The sequence below is a fragment of the Hakea prostrata genome, chromosome 5 (assembly GCF_041222555.1).
Source record: "Hakea prostrata isolate BN-2017 chromosome 5, UWA_Hpros_2, whole genome shotgun sequence".
Taxonomy (NCBI): Eukaryota; Viridiplantae; Streptophyta; class Magnoliopsida; order Proteales; family Proteaceae; genus Hakea; species Hakea prostrata.
This window is the reverse complement of record NC_142604.1, coordinates 51,496,142-51,520,093: the sequence shown is the minus strand read 5'-3', so window position 1 is coordinate 51,520,093 and position 23,952 is coordinate 51,496,142. Positions and strand designations below refer to the sequence as shown.

The following is a 23,952-nucleotide window of genomic DNA, read 5'->3' as shown; positions in this document are numbered from 1 at the left end:
TAAGTTGCATAGAAGCCTCCAGCACCAGGTTTGCCTTTATTTATATAGTTTCAATCAGGTAAGCGAGTCGACCCAGACCCGCCGGTTGGGTCGTACCATGCCACAGGGGTGTACTCACATCAAGAAAGAGATTATTGATGTGCTAGTCCCTATGCTTCCATCACAAATCTCAAAAAAAAAAAAAACAAAAACAAAAAACAAAACACAAAAAAAAAAAAAAAAAAAGGTTATTCAGGTGCCACCAAAATATGTTGATGTGAATCAATATTCATAGCCGGGTACAAGAATTCGGGTGGGGTTAGACATAATAGAAACAAATTGTGATCAAAAGCAATGCCATCAGATTACTAAACAAAAACTAACACCCAATTGGATAATGTGAATGGACATATATATATGGTGAACAGAACATGTGGTGTCGCAGTTTAAAACAACAAATTATAAACGAAAATGTACTGGATCACAAAGTTGAGAAGAATGCTAATCCAACAACCTCATTGTGTATCGCATTAGCACCAGCATGAGTACCATTTCCACCCAAGACAAATAGCATGTTTATTCCTCTTTCCTGAAAGGAAATTTGAAGACACGTAAATACTTTTAATATGTGACTGGGGTGCAAGTTAATATCAGCAACTCATCATATTTTTCCACAAGGAAATTTCACATCAAATAAAGAGACAAAATACCTCCATATTATCGACAATGTCCTTGACATCCGGACCACCACGTGAAACTCCTAATAAACTCCCACCAGTAAGGTGAATATTTTGAACCACCTTGCGAGATAGCTACAAATCCATCCAAATTGAAAAATATGTTAGTTAAGTATATATTGAACAACTTCTCTTTTGCATGTCTATGTGCAGTTATTTGGTAATGGTATAATTGAATTTATCACTATTGTGTCATAGAACATTCTCTAGAACAAAAGAAGCATACCGTCATTTCCTGTATTCCCTCATTGAAAAAGCCACGATAACCAAAAGGGATCCCAATAATCTTTTTTACACCATAGATTTCAAGTGTAATAACTATCTGCAGAAATAATTAGAAAAACCTTAGATATTTAAAGCGTAATAAAGTGTAAGGCGACAATTCCAGTTCATAAATGGTTAAACAGCGAAAAATAAACCAAATCATATGGAAAAATAGAGTAATACAAAACATTTTTATGTGTTTATTTAAGTGTAGCATTTACATTGATGATTGTATGGCTTGTCATACCAAATGTTTTCATATCAAGCATATGATTCTAAAAAACGGTTGATTAAGCACCTTCTAGAAGAATATTTTTTTTTTTTTTGGATGAATAAATAATTATATTAAAAGAACAAAAACAACGATACAAGGCCTTTAAGAGGAAGGCCGAAAAGAAGAGCTGAGGCCCCAGGAGACAACAATGAATCTGTTTCTTGGGGTATCATCAATAGGGGGATGGGGGGTAGCTAACAGCCTAGAGGAAACATCAAAATAGATGGCTTTCCAAATCAAGTCAATAGAGCGGGATTTGGACGTCCATCTTTTGAGATTACGCTCCCACCAAATGTGGTGAATAGAGGCACAGAAAACGAGCTTACCAATCCGATCACAAATGGAAGATCCTGAAAAGTTTCTCACCATCCAAGACCAATCACGCGCAAACCCATAGGAGCGCCTCGAACAAGGCCAAATAGAAGCAAGGGCTTTTCTCCAGATATATCTAGAGAAAGGGCAAGAGAAGAAGAGGTGGTCAGTGTTTTCCAAGTCATTCCAGCAGAGGATGCAGTTGGGGGAGACTGGGACATGGTGGCTAATGAGGAAAGATTGGGTGGGGATAGCTTGGTTGAGAGCTCTCCAAAGGGTAAGGGAGTGGCGAGGGATGGAACCTTTGAACCAGACCAAGGAAACCCATGGGGGTTTGGGGTTATGGGTACGAAGGTGATGCCATGCAGAGGAGGTGGAAAAGTTTCTGGTTCATGGTAAGGCTTCATGATGGACAAAACATATGGGGGACAACGAGGTGACCTCACAATGAAAATGGAAATTTATAAATTATACAGATTTAGCATAGACTGATTTCTTTATTATTTTTTCTCATCAGTGATTTGCATACCTGTCCTAAGGTAAGGATCAGTATTTATTTATTAACTCTTCCTAGTATGCACATGAAGAAAATGAAAATGTAAAAGACAAAATTCAAACCCCACCCTATCAAATATAACTTTCTAGTCCCACCCCCTTGGGCCTAAAAATAAGATTCAGCTCATCTTCTGTCCCCTTCCCCCCCCCCCCAGCTTGCTCCCTTAATAAAGTGTGCAATTCCACCTTCTTTCTGAAAACATTATCTAACAAATGATTATCCAAAATTAAAATGCAAGGAAAAGATCTTCCACAATAACTATATTTTAGCCTTGATGCCTCATGATTCATGAGTACCTGTCTGATAACATCATTGAGACCAGGACAAAGCCCGCCACAAGTTACAATTGCAGCCTTCACTTCATCTGGTTTGAAGTATATTTGTTCCCGTGGCCCCGCACGGTGAATCCTAAAGACAGATAAGAACTAAATTAATCAGAAATAGTCAGCACTCAAATTAAGCAATTTAATAGAGAGTTCTAATCAGCATCCACTCCCAGATACTTTTTTATAACGAGAGAACTATAAATCAAATTGAATAACAAAAGATGTTCCCGTCATCATATCTGTAGCCTCTTCCTCACCACAGAAAATTTCCTTGTTTTTGTATTTGATTAAATATTCTAGTGCAGCAGGTATAGAGACCTTCTCTTGACTGTCATTGGATCGGGCTGAAATATTGTGGACATCTAGACGAAAAGGTTCCTTGTTCACATGTCAAGTTTCAAAAGTTGATAACGAGGTTTTAAAAATTTAATGGAAAAATGAAACTTCTGTAAAAGAAAACAAAGGGCAGAAAATACAACATGCCAATACATAGAAAGGTTAAGGATCGAATCTGTATCTGAAATTTGACATATGGCCTTTTTAGTTATCTTTCCACGTCGCCAAACATGAAGCCTATTTAGATACACTTTCTAGTCTTGCACAAATAGAAAACTTTTGCACTGAAGAATTCAAAAATCAGACAGAATTTTAACTGCATGGAGCTATGGTTTGTGGCAACAAATGAAAATTAGTAAACTATATTAAATACTTCTGTTGTCAAATCACAAAAAGGGGCACCTAATTCAAACGAGAGAGCCAGCACTGAATGGCTTAAATTCCGAAATCAACCGGGTGAGACGGGGTTGAGCCTGTTTCTTGTCTATCCTCCCCTTCTCATCCAGCACTCATTCCCCCCCTCCCCGACACTGGCGGCAACAATGGTGACTTTTCCAACTTTGACACCCCCCCGCGGGGGGGGGGAGAAGAAGAAACGCAAAAAAAAGGCACCTTGGTGATGACTTCATTGTTGAGCTTAGGTCTTCCAGCAAGAAGAAAAACAAAAATAGAAAAAACTAGCTTTGTCCCTTAAATTTGTCTTGGCTCTCTGGGCTCGGCTTTAGTGTCTTCTTACTTTTTCTCAGTTTTGTTCTTGTTTAGGCCCTTGGTGGCTTCTGTTGGGCTATAGCCCTTTGTTTCTTTGTCTTCTTGTAATTCTCTTCCCTCCCTCCCTCCCTTTCTCTCCTCTTGGTTAACAAATTTTTTGTTCATCCAAAAAACAAAACAAAAATGCAACTGTAAGGCTATAAATAAGCCCCTGCTAATGTAATAGTTCATAGATTCATATTTAAAAAAATCAGCTTTTAAACTCAGGCTTGTGTTTGCTTTGTTGTCCCATCCAAAATAACAATCTCAGCATTGGTAAGGAACCTCCAAGTAAATGAGATAAGGGTCTCTTGTGAAGCCAAGCAAGGATTACTCTACAGCTGTGGATTCAGCTTTCACTCATGTCATTCAATGTCCTCCACAGTTACACAAGACTCCTACACCCATGTAAGTGGCAGTCAACATGTCTTCTGATTTAACCATCCAAATCCAACCAAACTTGGGGGATCTTATCCTTGTATCATTAACTACATTTCCTCCAAGTTTCCGCCCATTCTGAAACTTGTAGACCACAAACCCCATCTCTAAGATATTTACCCCATATATCTTGTAACAACCCCCGTATTTCTAACCCGGGATCCGTATTGCAGGTCCGAGAACCCGAAGGTCTAGCCGAGTAAATTTGTGGAGTGTTCGGATAGAAGTCCATGATCCCTACCCTGAACCCATGGATCTGGATTCTCCTGTTGAAGAGTCTGCCTTGCTTGGTAGTTGGATCTCTGGAAGGCAAGTGATGTCTAGAGATGTCCGGAATGAAGGTAAGACCTCCCTCATGTGTTTATTAGGGTTAGGTTGTACTTGGACTTCAACCCCCTGAGCAAAGCACCCTTGTATAGCAATATACTAGGGGGCGGTTGCTAGTGGCGGTTGATTGGACCAAGCGACCGGCTGGTTTCCAGTGAGCAAGTAACGTTTGGATTTTATCCGATTTGATTCATTCGACTTACATATTATTGTAACCCTGTTTATAGGTGTCCTCTGTTTCAAGTAAAAGTTTTAAAATTGTTTTTGGTTTGCAATCTAGAGGAATTCTACTTATTTACAGGTAAGGACATACATCGTCATCTTTATGAAATGACTTGAACATGCTAGTCCAGTGTCTTTCAATATTGTACTTTCATTTTATATACTGTTGTAACCATGAAAAGCGTGATGATCTTATTATATGCTTGTTGTTTGTATCATCTTTACATATGCTTTATCAATCATGAATGTGGTATGATGATGATGATGGTTTGTGGTTCTGATGGAAAGGGTATTCCATTGGGATATCTTAGCTTGAGATATCAGAGGGTTGTGATATGGGACACATGCTCGCTGATGTCTCCAGCACTGTCATAACTACTGGATGACATACCTAGGTAGAGTCTAGAGTTGCATGGCTAGGTACCCCACAAACTACTACCCTTTCGATAGGGGTATTGAAGCCGGATGACCCGTGACAACGGTGATGTGACTCTATTTCATCCTACAACGGTAACCAGTCCGTGCGGAGACTCAATGGTCCACTGTTGGTCATACAATGGTAGGATTGCATATGTTAGGGTTGGGCTCATGGACGTCCAAGGAGCGGACCGGGTGTCGTGAGGAGTCATGAGAGCTTTCTGCCCCAACAATATGTGGATGACCATAGGGTTATGGAATAGAGTCCAATAGCAGTAGCTAGTCCTAGGTTGCAAAGGATACTGAACCAAGTTGGTTGGTGCCATAGGGGACGTATCTGGACTTCATGTAGTATGTTACCATTATGACTTGCATTGGATTAGGAACCCCGACATGCGCCAATACTCATGCCAATGGTCGTGGTGAGAGAGTGTTGACTTAACCCCAACCATGGTTTGAGAGCCAGATGTGGACTAACCATTTTAACCAGGATCCCTACAGAGGTAGCCAGTCCTTGCCGGATCAGAGTGACTAGACTTACCTAGAGGAAGGCTGGTATATATCTTAAAGCATGTCAACTGTTAGAGACTTGCACAGTTAGATCTTAGCAATATTCATACTTTACACTTCATACATATCATATATTTATTTCTGATGGTGTTGACATATAGATGAGAATTATTGTTGTTCTTACTGAGTTCACCAAAACTCGTTCCTTTATTTTCTATGTTATATTAGCTTGTACAGATGGAGGATATGCGCCGGAAGATGGATTGGTTTCCCATGAAGGAGCCTTCTCGTATGAAGAGGATGTGGCACCGGCAGTGGGAAATGGAGATAGCCTGTGCGGGAGCTCCTGCGAGTGCATGGAGTGCGCTTATAGCACCCATTGATGGGCGGAGAAAACAAGTTGCCAAGCAGTTTGCCCATCGTATGGAGAAGAATTGGAGAACCCCTTTTCTTGAAAAACATGAGAAACATTTTATAGCTTTAGAGAAAGAAACTGGAAAGAAGATCATTTAATTCTTTTTGATTGCTTATGCTGAACTCATATTCTTTTTTATCATTTATTCTTTCCTTGATTATTTTATTGGAGTATTTAGACTCCTGTACTCCTTTTATTTAATTATTGAACTTATTCTTGCTCATGATTATCTTTACTTGCATTTATTATTATTGATGGGTAAGACCGTGGATCCTCTGACGGATCACTCCCACGGGTTTTCGGGCGGGTAACCGAGACCGGCGGGTGGGGGTGTGACATATCTAATATGTGTCTTGGTCCCATTTGAGTTTGTTCTTGCACAAAAAGCTAGTCGTCGTTCATTCAAGGGTACATCAAGTGAAGGTCCAACACCAATTTGGGATATTTTCCTTTGAGTTCAACCTAGGGTTGACAAATATGGGGGTTGAGCCTTTGTTTCATATGTTTATATGGTATAAAGGCCTATCTTACGAGGCCATAAATTTAGTGTTAAGGCCAAGTACGAAAATAGATTATTTATTTGGTTTAAATTCAGTCAATTCTATTTAGAGTGATACACATTAATAAAATAAACCTTACCAAGGACCGGATACACATTAATTATTTAGACCTTATCAAAGGCTTAATACAATGAATTAAATAGACCTTATCAGGGACCTGATATATACTAATTAAAAAGTCCTTATTAGACTAGTACTTATAATTAAAGTTATATTTTAACTCAATTTTCTGTTTCAACTTTCAAGTGCAACTAGGAATGCGATTGTAAAGCTATAAATAAGCCTCTGTGCATGTACTAGTTGATAGATTTAGATAAATAAAATTCAGTTTTTAAGCTCACGCTTGAGATTAGAGTCTCTTCTGAAGCTAAGCAGGGATTCGTCTATGGCTGTGGATTCAACCTCACTCAAGTCATTCCATGTCCTCCACAGTTCAAGACAAGGCTCCTAGATACATGTAAGTGGCAGCCAGTATGGCCCATCCCCCTTCCATCTCACCTTTTTTGTTTTACTTTTCTTGAATTTTCCAACTATTTCCAAGTCAGATCTATGCCAGTATAACTATTGGAATTAACTCAAACTTGAAGGAATCTTTCCCCCATATTAGGTCTACATTTCCCCCAAGTTACAGCTCCATTCAAATCCTCTAAACCCATTTACTAAAGAAGTCCAACTAGGTCTAGGACACAAACTCCTATCAAATTTAGGACTCTCAAACCAGTCATCAGATTAGCCAATTTTCACATAATAGACCTGCATACCGATCCCTTGAAGTTTTATTTAATCCTACCACAAACTATAGAAAGGACACAGAAATGCTTTTGGGTCTTTCTACTGATAGATTGAAGCTTCAAAGGACTATGGCCTTGATTAAAGTGATAATATATCCATATACTCCTAATGAATGAGGAGCAGTTATTGTTCTAGCTTTAAGTGCTGATATTGGAGGTCACATACTTAAAATGTGGCTCTGGACATTCATCATATAACCAACTTGCTTCCCACATGCTAGTTCCACTGATGGCTCTCTTCTACCAGATCCCATCAAATTGTGAGGTGGGTTCAAATAGGGAGACAAGTTAGTTGTTACTTTTCCTTGGAATTATATAATACTTGGGATCGTGCCTGGGCACATAGTTCACCCAATTTCAAGTAGTAACTTCTTTCCCATTGTTAGAAAACAAGCTTTAAACAATCAAAATAGCAATTGAACTTGAACAGAGAAAAGAGAGAAGAACAAGAAGAGAAGAGAGATGAAGAACCAGTAGAAAAGACCTGTGATTCTTAGCTAAAGAGTCTAGAATCACAGAGCACTTTTATTTATAGCTTATAATGAATCTAATACAACTTGAGAGACAAGTAATTGTCCTCTAGAAGAAGGAAACAAAATATTACAGCTTTGGTAACTCAACTCCTAAATAGAAAGTTCGAAAATAGAAACACCACCAAAATAAAAACAGCCAAAAAACTCCAAAACTTATGAGCAAGATTCCACATAGAAATAGAAAATATAATCAAAACAAAGCAAAATATGCAGTGAAAGAAAGCGTACGTCACGTGAAGAAGGAAGAAAACCCAAAACGATACTCAACACTCTCCCAGTGGAGTATACAAATCTCAGAACGAAGGAAGCGAAAACGGGACAGGCGGGAACAAAAGCTAGTTGGTCAGAGAGCACAAAAGGAGTGTATAAGCTCCTCAGAAGACAAAGGACAACACATAGCCGCAGGAACACAGAAAGCAAGAAGGGGATTATCACAAAACATTTCAAGGGGGAAACGGAAATCTATTCTCAACAATGAACGAAGCCACATCAATCAGGGTGGGGCCAAGATACACCAGACTAGATCGAGAATGGTGGAGTTCTTACTCTCCAAGTCACAAGATTCCACAAGAAAAGAAAAAGGGGACCGGAAAGGGATAAAGCATGGAAAAGGCAACCAAGTCCATACGATTGGGATAGATGAGCCCTGGCACACGAGGTAGAAGACTCAGGATAAGAGCCTTAGGAAAGATAAAGACCAACACACCAAGAATAAGAAATATGAACGAGTAATAGTAAGATAAATAAGTTTCCAATAAGACCGAACAATGGACATCATCAACAAGTACACATCACGAACTCAACGAGGATCCATGGGAATGCGTAGGTTTAGAAGAAGCATGAGTCTCGGTCAAAAGATCTAACACATACTTTCTTTGTGACAAACTACTCCTTTACTACGGATCACTAATCCCAAGATATATGTAGATCACCTAAATCTTTGGTTTGGAAAGATTTTTGTAAGTGTGCTTAACACATGGATTGCATCAACATCAGTGAAAGGACAATATCATCAACATAAATGCAAATGACAAAAATCAGCAACAAACATAGAGTGAGAATAACAGAAAAACCAAAAGACCACAACGAAATCAAACAAGGTGGAGAGGAGTCCATAAACGCAGAAGGAAAAGAAAGCTCACGAGCAACAACCGGAGGTTGCTCATGTAAACTCTTCAGAAGATCACCATATAAGAATGCATTTTTTATGTCAAGCTGAAAAAGAGTCCAACATAATTCAACCAAAGATACAAGACACGGAAGAATTAAGCTGACAGGAGAAAAAGTCTCAAAATAATCTACACCATATGTTGGTATAGCCAGCCACAAGGGGCAGTAACGACAGAATGGTACTAATTGAACACCCACGACAGTGGACACATCTTCAGGAGGTAAATTGACTAAAGACCATGATGACGAGAATGTAAAGCATCCATTTCCACATCCATAGGGCTAGAGGAATTTAAGAGCTCGGATGATGGGTTGGAATATGAACGGAGACAAGACAAAGCAAGCAACGAAAGCTAGGAGGGAGATGAGAGGTAGAAACAAAATTGGAAACAGGATAAACAATGTTAGAGTGTAAAGTGCAAGACGAGTACCTTTCCTAAAGCAATTGGTAAGCATCGAAGGCGAGTGGGATCTCCAGAAGAACGGTGGAGAGGATGAAGAAGGAACATCGTAGGGAGCTTCGAGCTCCACTAAAGGAGAGCGCTAATATTGTTAGGAGGAACTAGTCACAATATGTTGGCAACTTATGTCTTGGATAAACCTGTAGAGGAACATTGCTAGTGGAAGGAACTAAAGAGGGAATAGGAGGAGTATCATCCAAAACATTTTCAACAAACACAGATTGACTTAGATAATAAGGAGTGTCTTCAAAAAAGTCACATCCGCACTTGTAAATTGTTTGCGAAGAACCGGATCATAACAGCGAAAACCTTTTGAGTGCGTGAGTACCCAAGAAAAATACACTTAATAGAACGGGGGAAAGTTTATCCAAAGGATGTGGTAGTGAACAAAACACACACAACCAAAAATTTTGGGTGGAACTGAAAACGGTTCTCTATTGGGAAAAAAATTGAAAAAAGATTTTTCGAAAGCAAAGGCATAGGCATGCGGTTAATTAAATGACCAGAATCAAAATTGCATCACACTAGTAACTCTTTGGAACATTCATCCGAATCAAAATAGCGCGTGCAACCTCCAAGAGGTGACGATTTTTGCGTTCAGCCACTCCATTTTGTTGGGAAGTGAATGAACAACTGGTTTGATGAATCATTCCAAGAGAATCACACAAGTTAGATATATCATGTTGCACATATTCTAAAGCATTATCGGACCGAAAAATTTTAATAAGAAGAGAAAATTGAGTCGAATTTCATGAATAAAACTTTTAAATGTAGTTAAGAACTCGTCGATCCTTTAAAAAATACAACCATGTAAGACGGGAGAAATCGTCCACAAAAGTAACAAAATATCGAAAACCATGCCTATTACTAATTATACAAGGGCCCCAAATATCGGAATGAACAAGAGAAAATAAGGACTCACTACAAGAGATAGAGCGTGGAGGATAGGTGGCACGATGATGCTTCCCTAACTCACACGCTTCACAATTTAATCTAGACACTGATTTAAAAGAAGGAAATAAAATTTTTAATCCAGGTAAAGATAGATGGCCTAAACGACAGTGCCATTGGAGAGCATCTACACAATCATCAGAAAGAGCCGCAATAGGGGTAGCATAGTCCAGATAGTAAAGTTCGTTCCTTTCACACCCTCCACCAATCGTCTTCCTCGTGTGAAGGTCCTGGAAAACACAATAAGTGCGAGTAAAAGTCACAGAGCAGTTTAGTGCTTTAGTTAATTGACTAACACATAATAAGTTAAAAGGAAAGTTAGCAACATGAAGTACGGATGATAAAGTAAGAGAAGGTGCAGGAGAAACACTTCCAGAGCCTAGAATAGGTGTGGAAGTCCCATTAGCTATAACAACAGAATTTATAGTGGTAGATTTAGAAAAAGAGCTAAAAAGTGATGACTTACCAATCATATGGGAAGAGGCCCCTGAATCGATGATCCAAGGGGTGGGAGTAGAAGTGAGAAGTGCTGTGTTACCTGCATGAGAAAGTGTGGCAGCAGAAGTACTAGTGGATGTGGAAGCGCCAGTTTCAATATTTTGCAATCAGCGAAGGATTTGGCTTACATCATCTCTTAGAGTTTTAGACAAGTCCCCTGAAGAAGATCCAGAACCACTATCGTTGTTTGCTACAGTATCAGTACCACCATCAAAAACGGCATGATTGGCAAGGTGCTTGTTATACTCTGGTTTTCCATGTTTGGTCCAACAAGCTTCCACTAAGTGCCCTGTTTTGCCGCAATGAGTACAAAGTCGAGATGTCTTATCAGACAGTTGAACACCACGACCTCCGGAAGACCTACTAACTCCCCGAACCACGACCACGTCCCCTTCCATAAGAGGTAGTGAAGGCTGAATTCTCTCCTTTAGAACTTTTTTTTGGAGAACTCCCTTCAGGCAAGGCAATACGTTGAAGTCTAGAATATGCTTCACTAAGATTAGGGACATGCTCACCAGCAAGAAGATGTCCTTTGACAGATTTCAGTTCAGGGTTCAATCCTGCAAGAAACTTAGACACAAAAAATTCATTCCGTTGGGCCTTAAGCTTCTCTATATCAGTGGTGAGAGGTTGAAAGGCATTCAACTCCTCCATCATGCCTTTAAAGGAGTTGTAATAATCCTGCAGAGACTTGTCAGCTTGCTGAAATTGAAATAGCTTTTCATAAATACTAAAAATCGGAGTCATATTTAGCTTGGGAATAAGTCTCATGCAAATCATCCCATATTCCCTTTGCAGTTTTATGGAACATAACATTCGCTGCAATATCAGGTTCCATACTATTCCACATCCAATTTTTGATGATTGCATCATCTTGGATCCAACTAAAATAAGATTTGTCAGTCTAAGCAGGAGGTTCATCCTTAATGAACTTAAGCTTACCTTTTGCAAGTATGTACACCCGAACCGCTTGTGACCACAACAAGTAATTAGAACTACCTTTAAGCTTGATAGATGTAATTTGAACGTTTACATGATCTCCTTGAGATCCTTTTGATTCAGCCGTACTCATGATTGAGTCGCGTGTAAGTGAAGACATTAAACTGAGGTAGATATCACTCAAATCAATTTTCCAAAACTTGAAGTAGAAAGAACACAAAAAAAAATTCTGCAACCTTAGGACAGAATAGGAGAAAAAAAAGAGGTAACAAAGGTATTGAAGTTATGGAACGTGTAAGAGTAAGGTAATAGGTAGAGAAGATCAGTTCACATGAATATCTGATCTAACAGTCCATAATATACAGCATTAGGTAGCTGCACACCAAGGAAACAGAAGAAAGAAAAAAAAAGAATTTCAGAAGAGAATATTGAGAACAACACTATTTTGATTCAAAAAAAAAAATCTGATACCATGTTAGAAAACAAGCTTTAAACAATCAAAATAGCAGTTGAACTTAAACAGAGAAAAAAGAGAAGAAGAAGAAGAGAAGAGAGATGAAAAATCAGTAGAAAAGACCTGGGATTCTTAGCTAAAAAGTCTAGAATCACAGAGCACTTTTAATTATAGCTTATAATGAATCTAATACAACTTGAGAGACGAGTAATTGTCCTCTAGAAGAAGGAAACAAAATATTACAGCTTTAGTAACTTCCTAACTCCTAAATAGAAAGCTCTGAAAATAGAAACTACCACCAAAATAGAAACTATGCTTTCTAAAAAAACTCCCAAAACTTATGTAGCAAGATTCCCACATTAGAAATAGAAAATATAATCAAAACAACAGCAAAATACTGTTCACGTGAACAGTAAAAGCTGTTTTTACTGTTCACAGCTTTTACTGTTCACGTGAACAGTAAACTCCAAATTTACGTATACTTTAACACCCATTATCATGACATACTCTGGGCTAGGGGTGCAAATTTGGCGTGCTGAGCTTGACCATACATGAAAACAAGGGCCTGGATCATGTTTTCAGCCTATTGGCTGGGTTTGGTTGAGATTTTCAACTGCAGATATGAAGTACTGAAGACCTATAAGATTTTATTTTGTTTTGTTTTGTTAACTTGATTACTATATTGTTGTTTCCATTTTAATGTTGGAGAGAATCAGCTTTATCTCCCAACAAGTAGTTTCTATTTTTGAATTAAGATTTGGTTCTCATATAACTTGCTGATCAAGCAAGAGAGCTCTATATATAAGATGTACTAGGCTACTCTCAGCCCCAGAATGGTTCAAATAATGATTATTGAAGTTATACTTTGAGCACTTTATTCTCTTGTCCAATTTGAGTGATAAGAAAGGCCAAGGCCTTGCTCTGGGAGCTAAACACCTAGTCTAGGGAACCTTGGTGTTGACAGCTAAATCTAACACTGAAGGAAGTTTGCTGAATCTGCTTACACTTGCCGCCTTTCTCTTGTTCAGAGCCGACTGCTACTGCTCCTGAACAGATGCTGCTGTTGATACCACCAAGCTGAAGAGATATTAATCTAAAGCCACCATTCAAGCTTTCAGCTGATGCTCTAATTCAAGAATTGGACTGCTGAAGCCTTCTTCTTCACCCCCCCCCACCCACCCACACAAAAAAAAAAAAAAAAAAAAAAACCTTTCTCAAAACCCTGCTGGATTTATACATTTCCTATTACAACTCACCATCCCCTTCATTTCATCCATCACTCCATTCCATTTTCCATAACCAAGCCAACTGCTACTGCTCCTGAACAGATGCTGCTGTTGAGACCATCAAGCTGAAGAGATCTTACTCTAAAGCCACCATTCAAGCTTTCAGCTGATGCTTTAATTCAAGAATTGGACTGCTGAAGCCTTCTTCTTCACCCCCCCCAAAAAAAAAAAACCTCTCAAACCCCGGTGGATTTATACATTTCCTATTACATCTCACCATCCCCTTCATTTCATCCATCCATCACTCTATTCCATTTTCCATGACTGAACCAAACATTCATATTCAGTCCACCTCCTCAGCTGAGAATCCAACCATCCCATTACTTTCAAAATTGCAGCACAGCGTCACATCACTTAGGCCTCTCTCTATCTAAGTTTGAAGCCAATCAGCTCGCTGATTTGCCTTACACCACAAAGTTTTTGTTTTGGTGATTTGTACCATATTTTCAAAATCCAACTGGCAGAATCAAATGAAACTTGCAGCAGTTGTTCACTACATACAAGCTTCATTTGAAACTGATCTAGTCATACGTTTGGTAGCTGGTCTGGGTTGAACCTAAATTACTGACTTCAGTCCTTGTATATAATTCTCTGATTTGTGGGTAATTCAGGTTAAGTGTTCCTAATCTTAGCTTTACATAGTTAAATGATACCATTTGTTGATAGGTTTTCCAATTGAAGAATTTGGTTTTCATATCAATCTAAGTACTTATTGCTCAGTCCACCTATCTCCACCCTCATCGTGCCCAGCCACCTATCTCTATGTATATCTCCTCCCCAAAGCCACCACCAGCAATGGAATCCTATTCGTGCCTTCCTTTGGAAAGGGCGGAAGTCTCTAGATTCATTCGTCCTGTGAGTTGGGCTTCCATCTGTCGCCCTACCTCTGAAGGGGGCGGGCACCGCGGATCGACGTAAATTTGGCTTGTCTCTTCAAACTTATTTGGAAAATTGCCCAAAGCATGACTATTTGGGTTAGGTGGGTCTATTCTTACCTCTTCGGCGGATTCCTCGGACTGCCTGCCCTCAAATCCTCGGGTTGGAGGAAAATCTCTCCTCCGCCCCAAGCTATCTCGCCATCTCTATCTCCACCTCAATGGTTCTTCCACTTCCTTTGGCTTGACCCGTGGCACCCGATGGACATTCTACAATCACTTTGGTCCCCGCACCGCATGACTCCCGCACCCCAAACCACCCCTTGTCGGCCATCCAATGGTTTATGGATTCCTCCCCCTTCCCTTGCTCACACAGTGGAGTTCCCTCCCCCCTCTCCGACTCCCCCATGACCTCACCATGGCCCGCCCCACCAAACCCCCACGCTCGGCAGAACCTCCTGGCCCCAAACCCCAAACCTCCCGCCCCCGTCGGTTCAAAGGCTACACCCCCGCCACTCCTACCCGGAGAGCCCTCAATCGCTCTCCCACCCAAGCATCCCTCCGACCGCCACACCCCGTAACCCAAACGCATCCTCGCGGTCCGCGGGAAACCAGGACCCTTCTTTGCTGCCCTTCTCCGGATCTACGGGGAAAGCCCCCTCATAGGCCCCGTCGAGACGCCCGGATTGGCGAGATTGGCTTGGATTTGAGAAAACGGCTCCCCAGCGATCGGATTGGTAAGCTAGGTTTTGGCCCTAATCCACCACCTTGGTGGAGCGCATCTCCGGAGATGGACCCCAAACCGCCGTGACCGATTTGGAATGCCATCTTCTTTGATGTTTCTCAGATTGGTAGCATCCCCCACCCCCCGGTCGATGATACCCCAAGGAACAGGCTTATTGTTGTCTCCTGGGGTCTTAGTTCTTCCCTCCGGTCTTCTTCGTAAAGACCTTGTATTCCTCTTTGCTTTAATATAATTATTTATTCATTCAAAAAAAAAAGTACTTATTGCTATTGAAAAATGCCTCAGCTCAGTTGTAACCAACCTACTACGACTAGCAATAGCATGATCCTGAACACCCTCCAACTCTTCCCTCCTTGCAGATCATCAATCCTTGAATAAGCATTTAACTGAAACATCCTTTCACCATCAATTTTCAACTGTTTCCATCAAAATTTTGTTAAAGTAGTACAAAATCCACAAGTCAAAGTCTTCTCTTTTCCAAAATCCCTTTAGAATACATAAGAGTCAATAAACTAGTCAGTTTCATAGAAGAAAACCCCAAGATTGGAAGTTTAGGTAAGTGTAGGTGCAGACTCATAAACCTAACATGAAAAAGGGTGCTAATTAAAAGAAATAGAGCAGCATAAAAGTGGTTAAACTAGCATACATTGAACGGTATCATACTACCATTACACAGTAAATTGGGATTCTCACTCTTAATAGAGTGTCATTTTCATATTGCGGTTCAAAATCTGAGTCTCACTGCTAGCAAGGCTGCTCCAATGAAGTTGAACAGAATTTTCTATTTATATCCTAAAACTTAGTTAGATCCACATAGAACGAGACTAATTCCCCGAACGTTACCATTTCTACAAATTCAGTCTTATTAGGCCATGGAAGGCAGGATGAATAGAGAGAGGACTAGGAGCTTTCATGGCTATCAGGAAGGAGAAACTGGGGAGGTGCATCTCATATTCTCATTTCTTAAAAGTTTCCTGCAACTTTTGTTCCTTCATTTCTTCTTTGTTTCATACAAGTGCTGGCTCTATAGTTGAGGCACGATGTCTTGTATTCTATCACTTGGATTCATGGGCTGATTTAAAGGGCTATTGCGTGGAAACCATAGGCCTCAAGGCCTGGAGGACTTGACCCACCTTGCATGTTAATCTAGGATACTGGGAAGGCCTCAACAAGCCAATAGGTCCATGCAGCGTTTGGGGCTGGGAGGCCTAACTGCCTGAGGAAATATTTTTGACGACAAGATAGGTATTTCAGAAAAATTCTGTAATGCAACTTGGGGAGGTGTTAGGATGAGTAGCTGTAACCGTACTCTCCGTTGATAGTGAAACAAAACTCACCTTACTATGGATGCAGGAAATCTTGCAAAACCATGTGATTATTTCTGAGTTCCATTCTTTTCTGTGTCTTGATAGGTTTTGTTTCCACACTATTAATATATTTTTAAAACCAAAGTGAGTTCCTGCATGATACAGGAACTCTTGATCAAAGTTAACATAAAAAATTTGGAGCATCAAAAGTAGCAGAATTAACTCAAACCAAAAATTTTAAAAAGCATATTATCAATGCTCGTCATTACAAGAAAAGTTAAAATGCCATTGTTTTAAAAAGAAATGTGATTCTCAAGTCCTTCAAAATGGTTCAGTCCAATTTTAAGGAAGAAGGGCTTGTACCTGTAAAATTTTTCTTTCAGCAATCTTAGTTTGATTGATATTTCCATGTCATTAAACAGAAAATAGAAAAGGGAATTATACTTGTCAATTTATGAGAAAGAAGTATGGAAAGAAATGGATTCCCAAATTTATTTGATTGAAGGAATTAGAAGAATTAGAGGTAGACCTAAGATAACCTTAAGAGAAGTGGTGAGAAAGGATATGTATAGCTTACGCCTAGTATCTCATATGGCCTCAAACAGAGCTGATTGGAAGGCAAGAATCCATCTAGCCAGCCCCATTTACTTGGGATAAGGCTTGTTATTGTTGTTGTTGTTGTATTTGATTTTCAGGAGAAAATCAATTTGCAAAAATAGCACCTAGTGTTTCATGTCTGCATAAACCAATACATTAGCTCAAGATTAATTTCCTAAAGCTAAATATAAACTGGAACCGATTACAGATATTCTAACCCTTCATAGAAAAAAAAATTCATATCCTGCAACCCAAACATTAAGAAATCAAGCTCCCTAAGTAAAATAAAATTTTCTAACAGTATTATCCATGTTTTGTTTGGAACTACTAAATCTTCATTCAGTTGAGTAATACACATACCACTGCTCCACCCAGGTACAATTAGGATCAATGCATTCAGCACCAGCAGATGTAGGAGAGGAGTAGTCTATGGTCTGACAAGATTGGCAAGAAGGATAAAAAAATAAGAAACAGAATCGAAAATATAGAAAATAAAACAGATCAATTCTAGCATTACAACTGATATTGTAAACGTTAAAACAAAAACCATGAAATTACAATTTGAAACAAAAAGAAAGCGAAAACACACAGAGATTTAACATAGTTCACACACCATTGCAGTGTTCTACATCCACGGGCAAAGAGGAAGAGGTTTTCACCATGTAGAAGAGAGAAACAACGGAGATTTCACAACCAATTGCCAAGAATGGCATTATAGGAACTCTCACCCAAAATCCTAAATCAAAAAATCTCCAAATCTCTCAATAATCTGGTAAGCAAACATAAGGTACATATATAAACTCTAACCGGGTGAACTAGTCGATTCATCGGGTTAGGTCGTACCATACAGTGTGGGGCCCCCGCACCCCCACCATAGACCAAGATCAGTGATGGGCCCTCCGCTTCCATCACAGATCTCCAAAAACAGGTCATTCGGGTTGCCCACCAAGCTATGTCAGTGCAGGTCCATCTTCAAAGTCGGGTACAAAAATTCAGGTCACAACATAATACTAAACCTTATTACATGACTAAAGCAAACAAACTAGCTGGTTTAGTTACACTAGATTCAACCTGAGTGCTCCTTATCCAACCAGTGGACGTTGTGGATCAAGATCAATAAAAAATCATAGTACTCTAGGACTTTTTGCCTATGGATTGTGCTAGCTAGGTCCATCCATTCGATGATTTGCCAACATCAATCTACTCTATTATAGAAAGTCAACCTTGGCCTTTCCCACTATGTCAACTATTCCACACCAATCTGGATTAATAGTTCCTTAGAATTAGAAAATTTGGGCCTAGTATCAATCTATTTACCTAAAACTGACCGCATATCTTTATGCAATTGATGGATGATAGAAATCAAGACGGAAAATCGAAAAGATTATACAATCTAAGAGTAGTTGCGGTTTGCCAATTAAGTGGACACAACAATTGGTTCTAGTATTCTACTCCCTTAATATGACATAAATGTCATCAAGAAAGAGCAATATAGATCAAATCGGACCCTATGATGTGAGCCGGATCCAGGACCACACAAAGAAGGCTGAAGGAGGTTTCCAATACCCTAGGGCCCAGCCAAAAAACCAAGGAAATTCGGCCAACATAAGGGCATATTTCTCATTTTGGGTAACCCCTAGTCCAACCCAATTTGATCTTAGCCAAAATCAAAATCTTGTTAGAAGTCCAAGTCTATCCTTGTCTGTTATTTGAGTCCATCCTTGCTATAAAAGAGTCCTAGTCTAGCTAGGATTTCTAATTAGAGAGGGATTCCTCTAGTAGTAGCCCAAATTATATTGGGAAACTAGTTCTAATTTTACTTTGAAGTTTAGATTTGTTTTGGTCAAGCTATTGAAGAGTCCCAATTAGAGAGGGATTCCCTTAGTTGTATTCCAATTTTTACAAGGAGTCCACTCCTACTCTTGTTTTGGAATTTAAATCATCCCAAAAGAGACAAGTGAGAGTCCTTAGTAGTGTGGGAGTCCCAAGTAGAAGTCCCTCTTTGTTTGGGTTTCTAAGTTGGAGTCCTATCTTAAATGGGATTCCTTCTTAAATTAGAAGTCCTTATGTGTTTGCTTTTTTTTTTTTTTAGTTTCTTTTTTTTTTTTTTTTTTTTTTTTTTTTTTTTGTTTTTTTTTTTTTTTTTTTTCCCTCTAATGTTGAGTACTATAATGAGTCCATTCATGTAAGGCTATAAATATAGCCCCTAGCTTGTAAAGAGGACGAGTTTGATTATTGAATAAACTGAGAATTGAATGTGAATATTGGAGTCTGGGTTTCCTGAGGAAGGAAGCCTACGGCTGCTGTTATTCAAGTGCTTCTACATCCCTTTCTCTCCTAAAAGTAAGTGTAATCCCACCCCCAACCCCTACTGATGTGAACAAGGGCTCTCCCACTAGCCAAAACCCTAGTGAGGGCCCCGAGGCCCCCAACAAGGTGATGCACCAAGGGCTGACCGAACCCAAAAAGGTGCAATTGGTCATTTGGTAGCCCTAATTAGCTGTTGATTTTATTTTCAGAAATTCGATTTTAGTTTTCTGAGTCCGATCATGTCTTGAAGTCCTAGTTTGAGTTAGTAGTTGAGTTCTAGTATCATAAGGAGTCTTTCTTTTAAGTAGGACTCTTTATGGAAATTAGGTTCTTTATTTCAAGTCAAGATCTTTTATTTTATGTGGCTGTTATTTAATTGTAAAGGGTATCCTAACTTATAAAGGGATCCCTAGCTGCTTAGTTTCTAAGTCCCAGTTGAGTCTAAGTCAGTTTCCCAATTAGAGTTAGATTCTTTCTTTCTTGGTGTACGGCTATAAATAAGCTATTCTTTTCATCGTAAAGACAATCTGTATTGAATAAAGAATTGAAGAACTCTTGTGGAAATTAAGTCATGGCCTTCTTGGGAGGCCACAGTGGATTCTTAGTTTCTTGGTTCCAAGTGCAGCAATCTTTCTTCCAGAACCAGCAGTTATCCTCATCTCCAGCAGTCTCTACAATTACATACCCCCAGCCCCCTTCCCCTTCACCCCACACCCATTGCAGCCCTTCCCTCCCCTTCTCTCTATTGCGCACACCCTAGGAGCCCATCCTATCCCTTCGCAGCCCCCTAATTCCTATTTCCCACCCCTGCCAGCCCCTTAGATCCCCTCCCTTATCCCCTAGGATCTCCCTAGACCCATCCCCCAACCCTCCCACACCTTGTAGCGTCCCCCCCCCCCTCTCTTTCCCTCTCAGCTCCCACTCTCCCTCTTTTCTGACTTGTGGGAAAACATAAAACATAAAATAAAATAAATAAAAGGAAAAGGAAAAGGAAAAAATCCAAGGAAGCTTGCCCAAGATCCATCCACCCTAATTTTACCCTATTCCCAAGTTATCCCAACCAATCCAGGTTTTGTTAATTGAGCTTTCCCATATTCATTTTGGGTATCTCAAATCCCATAGGAGCTTATTAAAACCCTAACTCTCCCCTTATCCATCTGTTAGTGTTGTCAAACCAAACCATATTCAAACCCTACCCATGCGAATTTAGTGAACTCTAATTTTTCCCTAGCAAACCATATCCATTTCGACAAGTATTCCTTTTATTTTAAATCAACCCATAACATTTTGGTGATCGGTTGCTGGAAGATTCTGGGATAACCCTAACATTAGAGTATTATTTCAAGAAACTGTAACCCTGGAGTTGGGTTACATCACCTACCTTTCTCCTTTCTTCTTCTCTTCATAACCATTCTTCTTCCTTATTCCCCCTATCCCACAGCAGCGATAGTTCTTCCCCAAATCCTAAACCCTAGGTCTCACCCTTCTCCTCTCCCATATCCCAATGCCTTTAGGAAGCCTCTTCCGCCTCCCCTTCCCTAGTTTTCAATCCCAACCTTAGGCCTACCATCCCTTTAAAACTCGAAAAGGCTGAATCCCTTCTTCTTCCCTGAAGCCTAGTCCCCATATCCTTTTTCATTTTTCCTGGATTTTTCTAGAACTTTCAAACTTCTCAAAAGACCTAAAATTCAAGGTTAGATCTACGGCAATCCAACCATTAAATCTGTCCCAAACTTTAGGAACCTCATCCTGCCAACCCCAGTAACCTTCCCTCTCAGTTTCAGCCCAATCAGACCAACCAACCCCTAGTCTAGATTGCTGACCCGTATTCCCAAAACTCTAGAATCCGTGGCCTTCTTAGATGTTTCAAACCCTTCAACTAAAATGTGGTTACTTTTAGAATTGTCATCCCCTACCCCTCGTTTATCTTCAGCCTTAACCCTAACCCAGCCACCCCTTGGAAACTCTAATATTGAAGAAACCGCAATTTTCTGAAACCCTAAACTTGGAGATTCAAATCTGAAATAAAATTACGGCAAGGATCCGATTTGAATTTCTTTAGACCCTAGCCTCCAACTAATACTCGAACCTTGTTTATCCTATTCCCAACCCTAGAATCAATCAAAAGCAGCCCTACCTCATAACTGCAGGGCTGTAAAACCCTGACATTAGACATTACTGCTGGTTCACTGAACTGATCATGAAGATAAACCCTAGATTTGGGGTTTACATCACCCTAGTAAGACCATGCCTTGCAATGCTAGCAAGTAACTGTTCAAATATGAACCTGGCCAACAGCTAGGAAGCAACCTCACCTGCACTTCCACTTGATATAGTAAGTGTTTGTGAGCACTTATGATACACCAACCAGGTTCACTAACCTAATTACACCCCCCCCCACACACACACACACAATGTCTACTGTATGGTGGAGATCAAGCTGCAACATGATGATAACTGACGATCACATTGTCCAAAGAGTGGTTTCTTAAACACCCACAGGGCATAACAGACGGAGTCCTTGATCCCTATATTCATAGAAAAGTGGAAAATGGCCAAAGTTATATCCAATCTGGTTTGTTTGAATTTCATTTGCCGAAATGCCAAAAAATAGAAACGAGGCCTGCTAGTCTTGTAAAGTGGTAAAGCATTTGATGTTGATTCATATATGATTTCAGGTAGGATTTTCCAATTGAGGGATGTATAATGAAATAGATCAATGTTTATCCTAAATGAACCTTAGTGCTGCAGAAGGGTGTGATGGTATTTCAACAGGCATTAATCTTTTTAGAGCATCACTACCTTACTTTGCGATGATTCAGGGTATAATTTCCTGAAGTTCAATTAAAATTTCTGATTTTGTAACCTTTCATGGATCTCGGTGACTTTGACAGGATTTGATGTATACTTGACAAAGTATTGCACTTTATTGTTAAGTGAACGTTTATAACTACATTTTGCATGGTAATTTCTCCTTCACAAAACAACCCCCAAAAAAAAAAAAAAAAAAGAAAGAGAGGAAGAAAGAGTAAGATTTGGATTGAAAGTGTCCTAGATGCCATGTCATAAATATTCCATTTTCTCAATCAAGGCAATATTGCTATGTCATAAAGTTTTGTGTGCTTTTATATAACGACTAAGTTTCACTGAACCTCATGATGAATGGAAATCTTTCATCCACCTCTATAGAAACTGCCAGATAGGAGCAATGCACTCCAGGGCCTTGAATATTAGCTCACTGTTACCTTGATATGAACATCGAAACAGTATACGCATACTGTATTTATACCGGAGGGAAACTGGTACTTCATGTAATGCACATTTTAAAATCCTCAAAGAAACCTATAACAAAGACACAAGGGAGGAGGGATTGTACCTTAAGAAGCACTCTATCATTATTGTTTATGTATCCATGCCATTTCTCATCTGATGGGTATCCGTCTGCAAAATCCTCGCTCACAGGTGGCCTAAAAGATGGAAAGACATCAAAACAAGCGATTCAGAGAGAAACAATTGTGCACAGTTCTCAGAGATGGAAATTTTAGTTTGATAACAAAAGTCTCTGCACTAAAAAGACAATTTTTCTGGGAGGTCTTCACCATGAAGTCAAGCTAACTTTGCTGCACGTCTTTGTTTTCCATTCATAAAGATTCGAGCTAATATTTAAGGTAATTTAAAGTCCAAACCAGAAAAACCGACCTCTATCGCAATAACTAGACAAAGAAACAAAAACTGCTTACTCTGATGCACACAATCGCTCAGCAATATGGAATTTTCAAATGGAAAAAATTCAGTCAACTCTAGAAGGAAAAGATGAGAGAAGGAGGAGAAAACCTGCTCCTTAGGCAAAAGGTAGATGGAATGGGAACAATGTCATCAAAGGAGTCAGTTAGATGAGGAATGTTGAATCGCTTCTCGAAATCCTCCTGAAACTTGATTTTCCAGTCAGGATCACTGAAATCGATTGCTGGATTCTTCTTCTCCGAAAAAACACGGTTAGTCTTGCAAATTCTATCAAAATTCCTTAATCTCGGTACAACAGAACCAGCAAATCCGACAGTACAACAAGGCTTCTTTACTGATGAAGCAACAAATTTCACGCCGATCGGCGATGAAATTGATTCCATCAAAACAAAAAGCCAATCTCTCTCTCTCTCTCTCTCAATCCTCCTTGAGAACTCGAAGAATTACAGAGAGAGCAGAGATCTTCAGTTGAATTGAAGCAGGAAGTTTGGCCCAACTGGCTGTTCTGAAAGTGTTGTGGTAGACGAAACGAGAAGTGTGGAAAGAAGTTTAAAAATTAAAACTGCTTTCCAACGATGTTGACTTAACCAGACCAGAGAGAAGCCACCACTATTTCCGTGACCCGTTTCAATGACCGGCTCAAAAGGGGAATCTGGTACACTTTGTTTGATTTTCCTCCGTTAGATTGGCATCATCTCTCCAGTCATCGATGGGTTAGGTGTAGTATGTCGCGTGTTAAGTAGCGGCTCTGAATTTCCAACCAGATGGGTAGGGTAAAACGTGAAAGTGGGAAACGTCGATATTCGCATATTCTTTTTGATTGTTTGACTTTACTACAATGTCGTACAGTACGTGGGGCCTATGTGGGCCA

General features: G+C 39.7%; 1 protein-coding gene across 1 annotated transcript in view; it reads right to left on the bottom strand.

Moving 5' to 3' along the window:
* LOC149016452 (ATP-dependent 6-phosphofructokinase 5, chloroplastic-like) overlaps positions 1 to 23,623 on the bottom strand; it is a 39,575-nt gene extending 15,952 nt beyond the window's left edge. The window contains exons 1-7 of the mRNA XM_089154574.1: positions 23,172 to 23,623; positions 22,714 to 22,804; positions 17,388 to 17,461; positions 2,419 to 2,530; positions 943 to 1,038; positions 690 to 791; positions 494 to 568 (exon numbers count right to left, since the gene is read on the bottom strand). Coding sequence (XP_089010700.1) covers positions 494 to 568; positions 690 to 791; positions 943 to 1,038; positions 2,419 to 2,530; positions 17,388 to 17,461; positions 22,714 to 22,804; positions 23,172 to 23,464 — 843 coding nt within the window. The 5' untranslated portion in view covers positions 23,465 to 23,623. The remainder of the gene's footprint in view (positions 1 to 493; positions 569 to 689; positions 792 to 942; positions 1,039 to 2,418; positions 2,531 to 17,387; positions 17,462 to 22,713; positions 22,805 to 23,171) is intronic.
* Between the last annotated feature and the right edge of the window lie 329 nt (positions 23,624 to 23,952).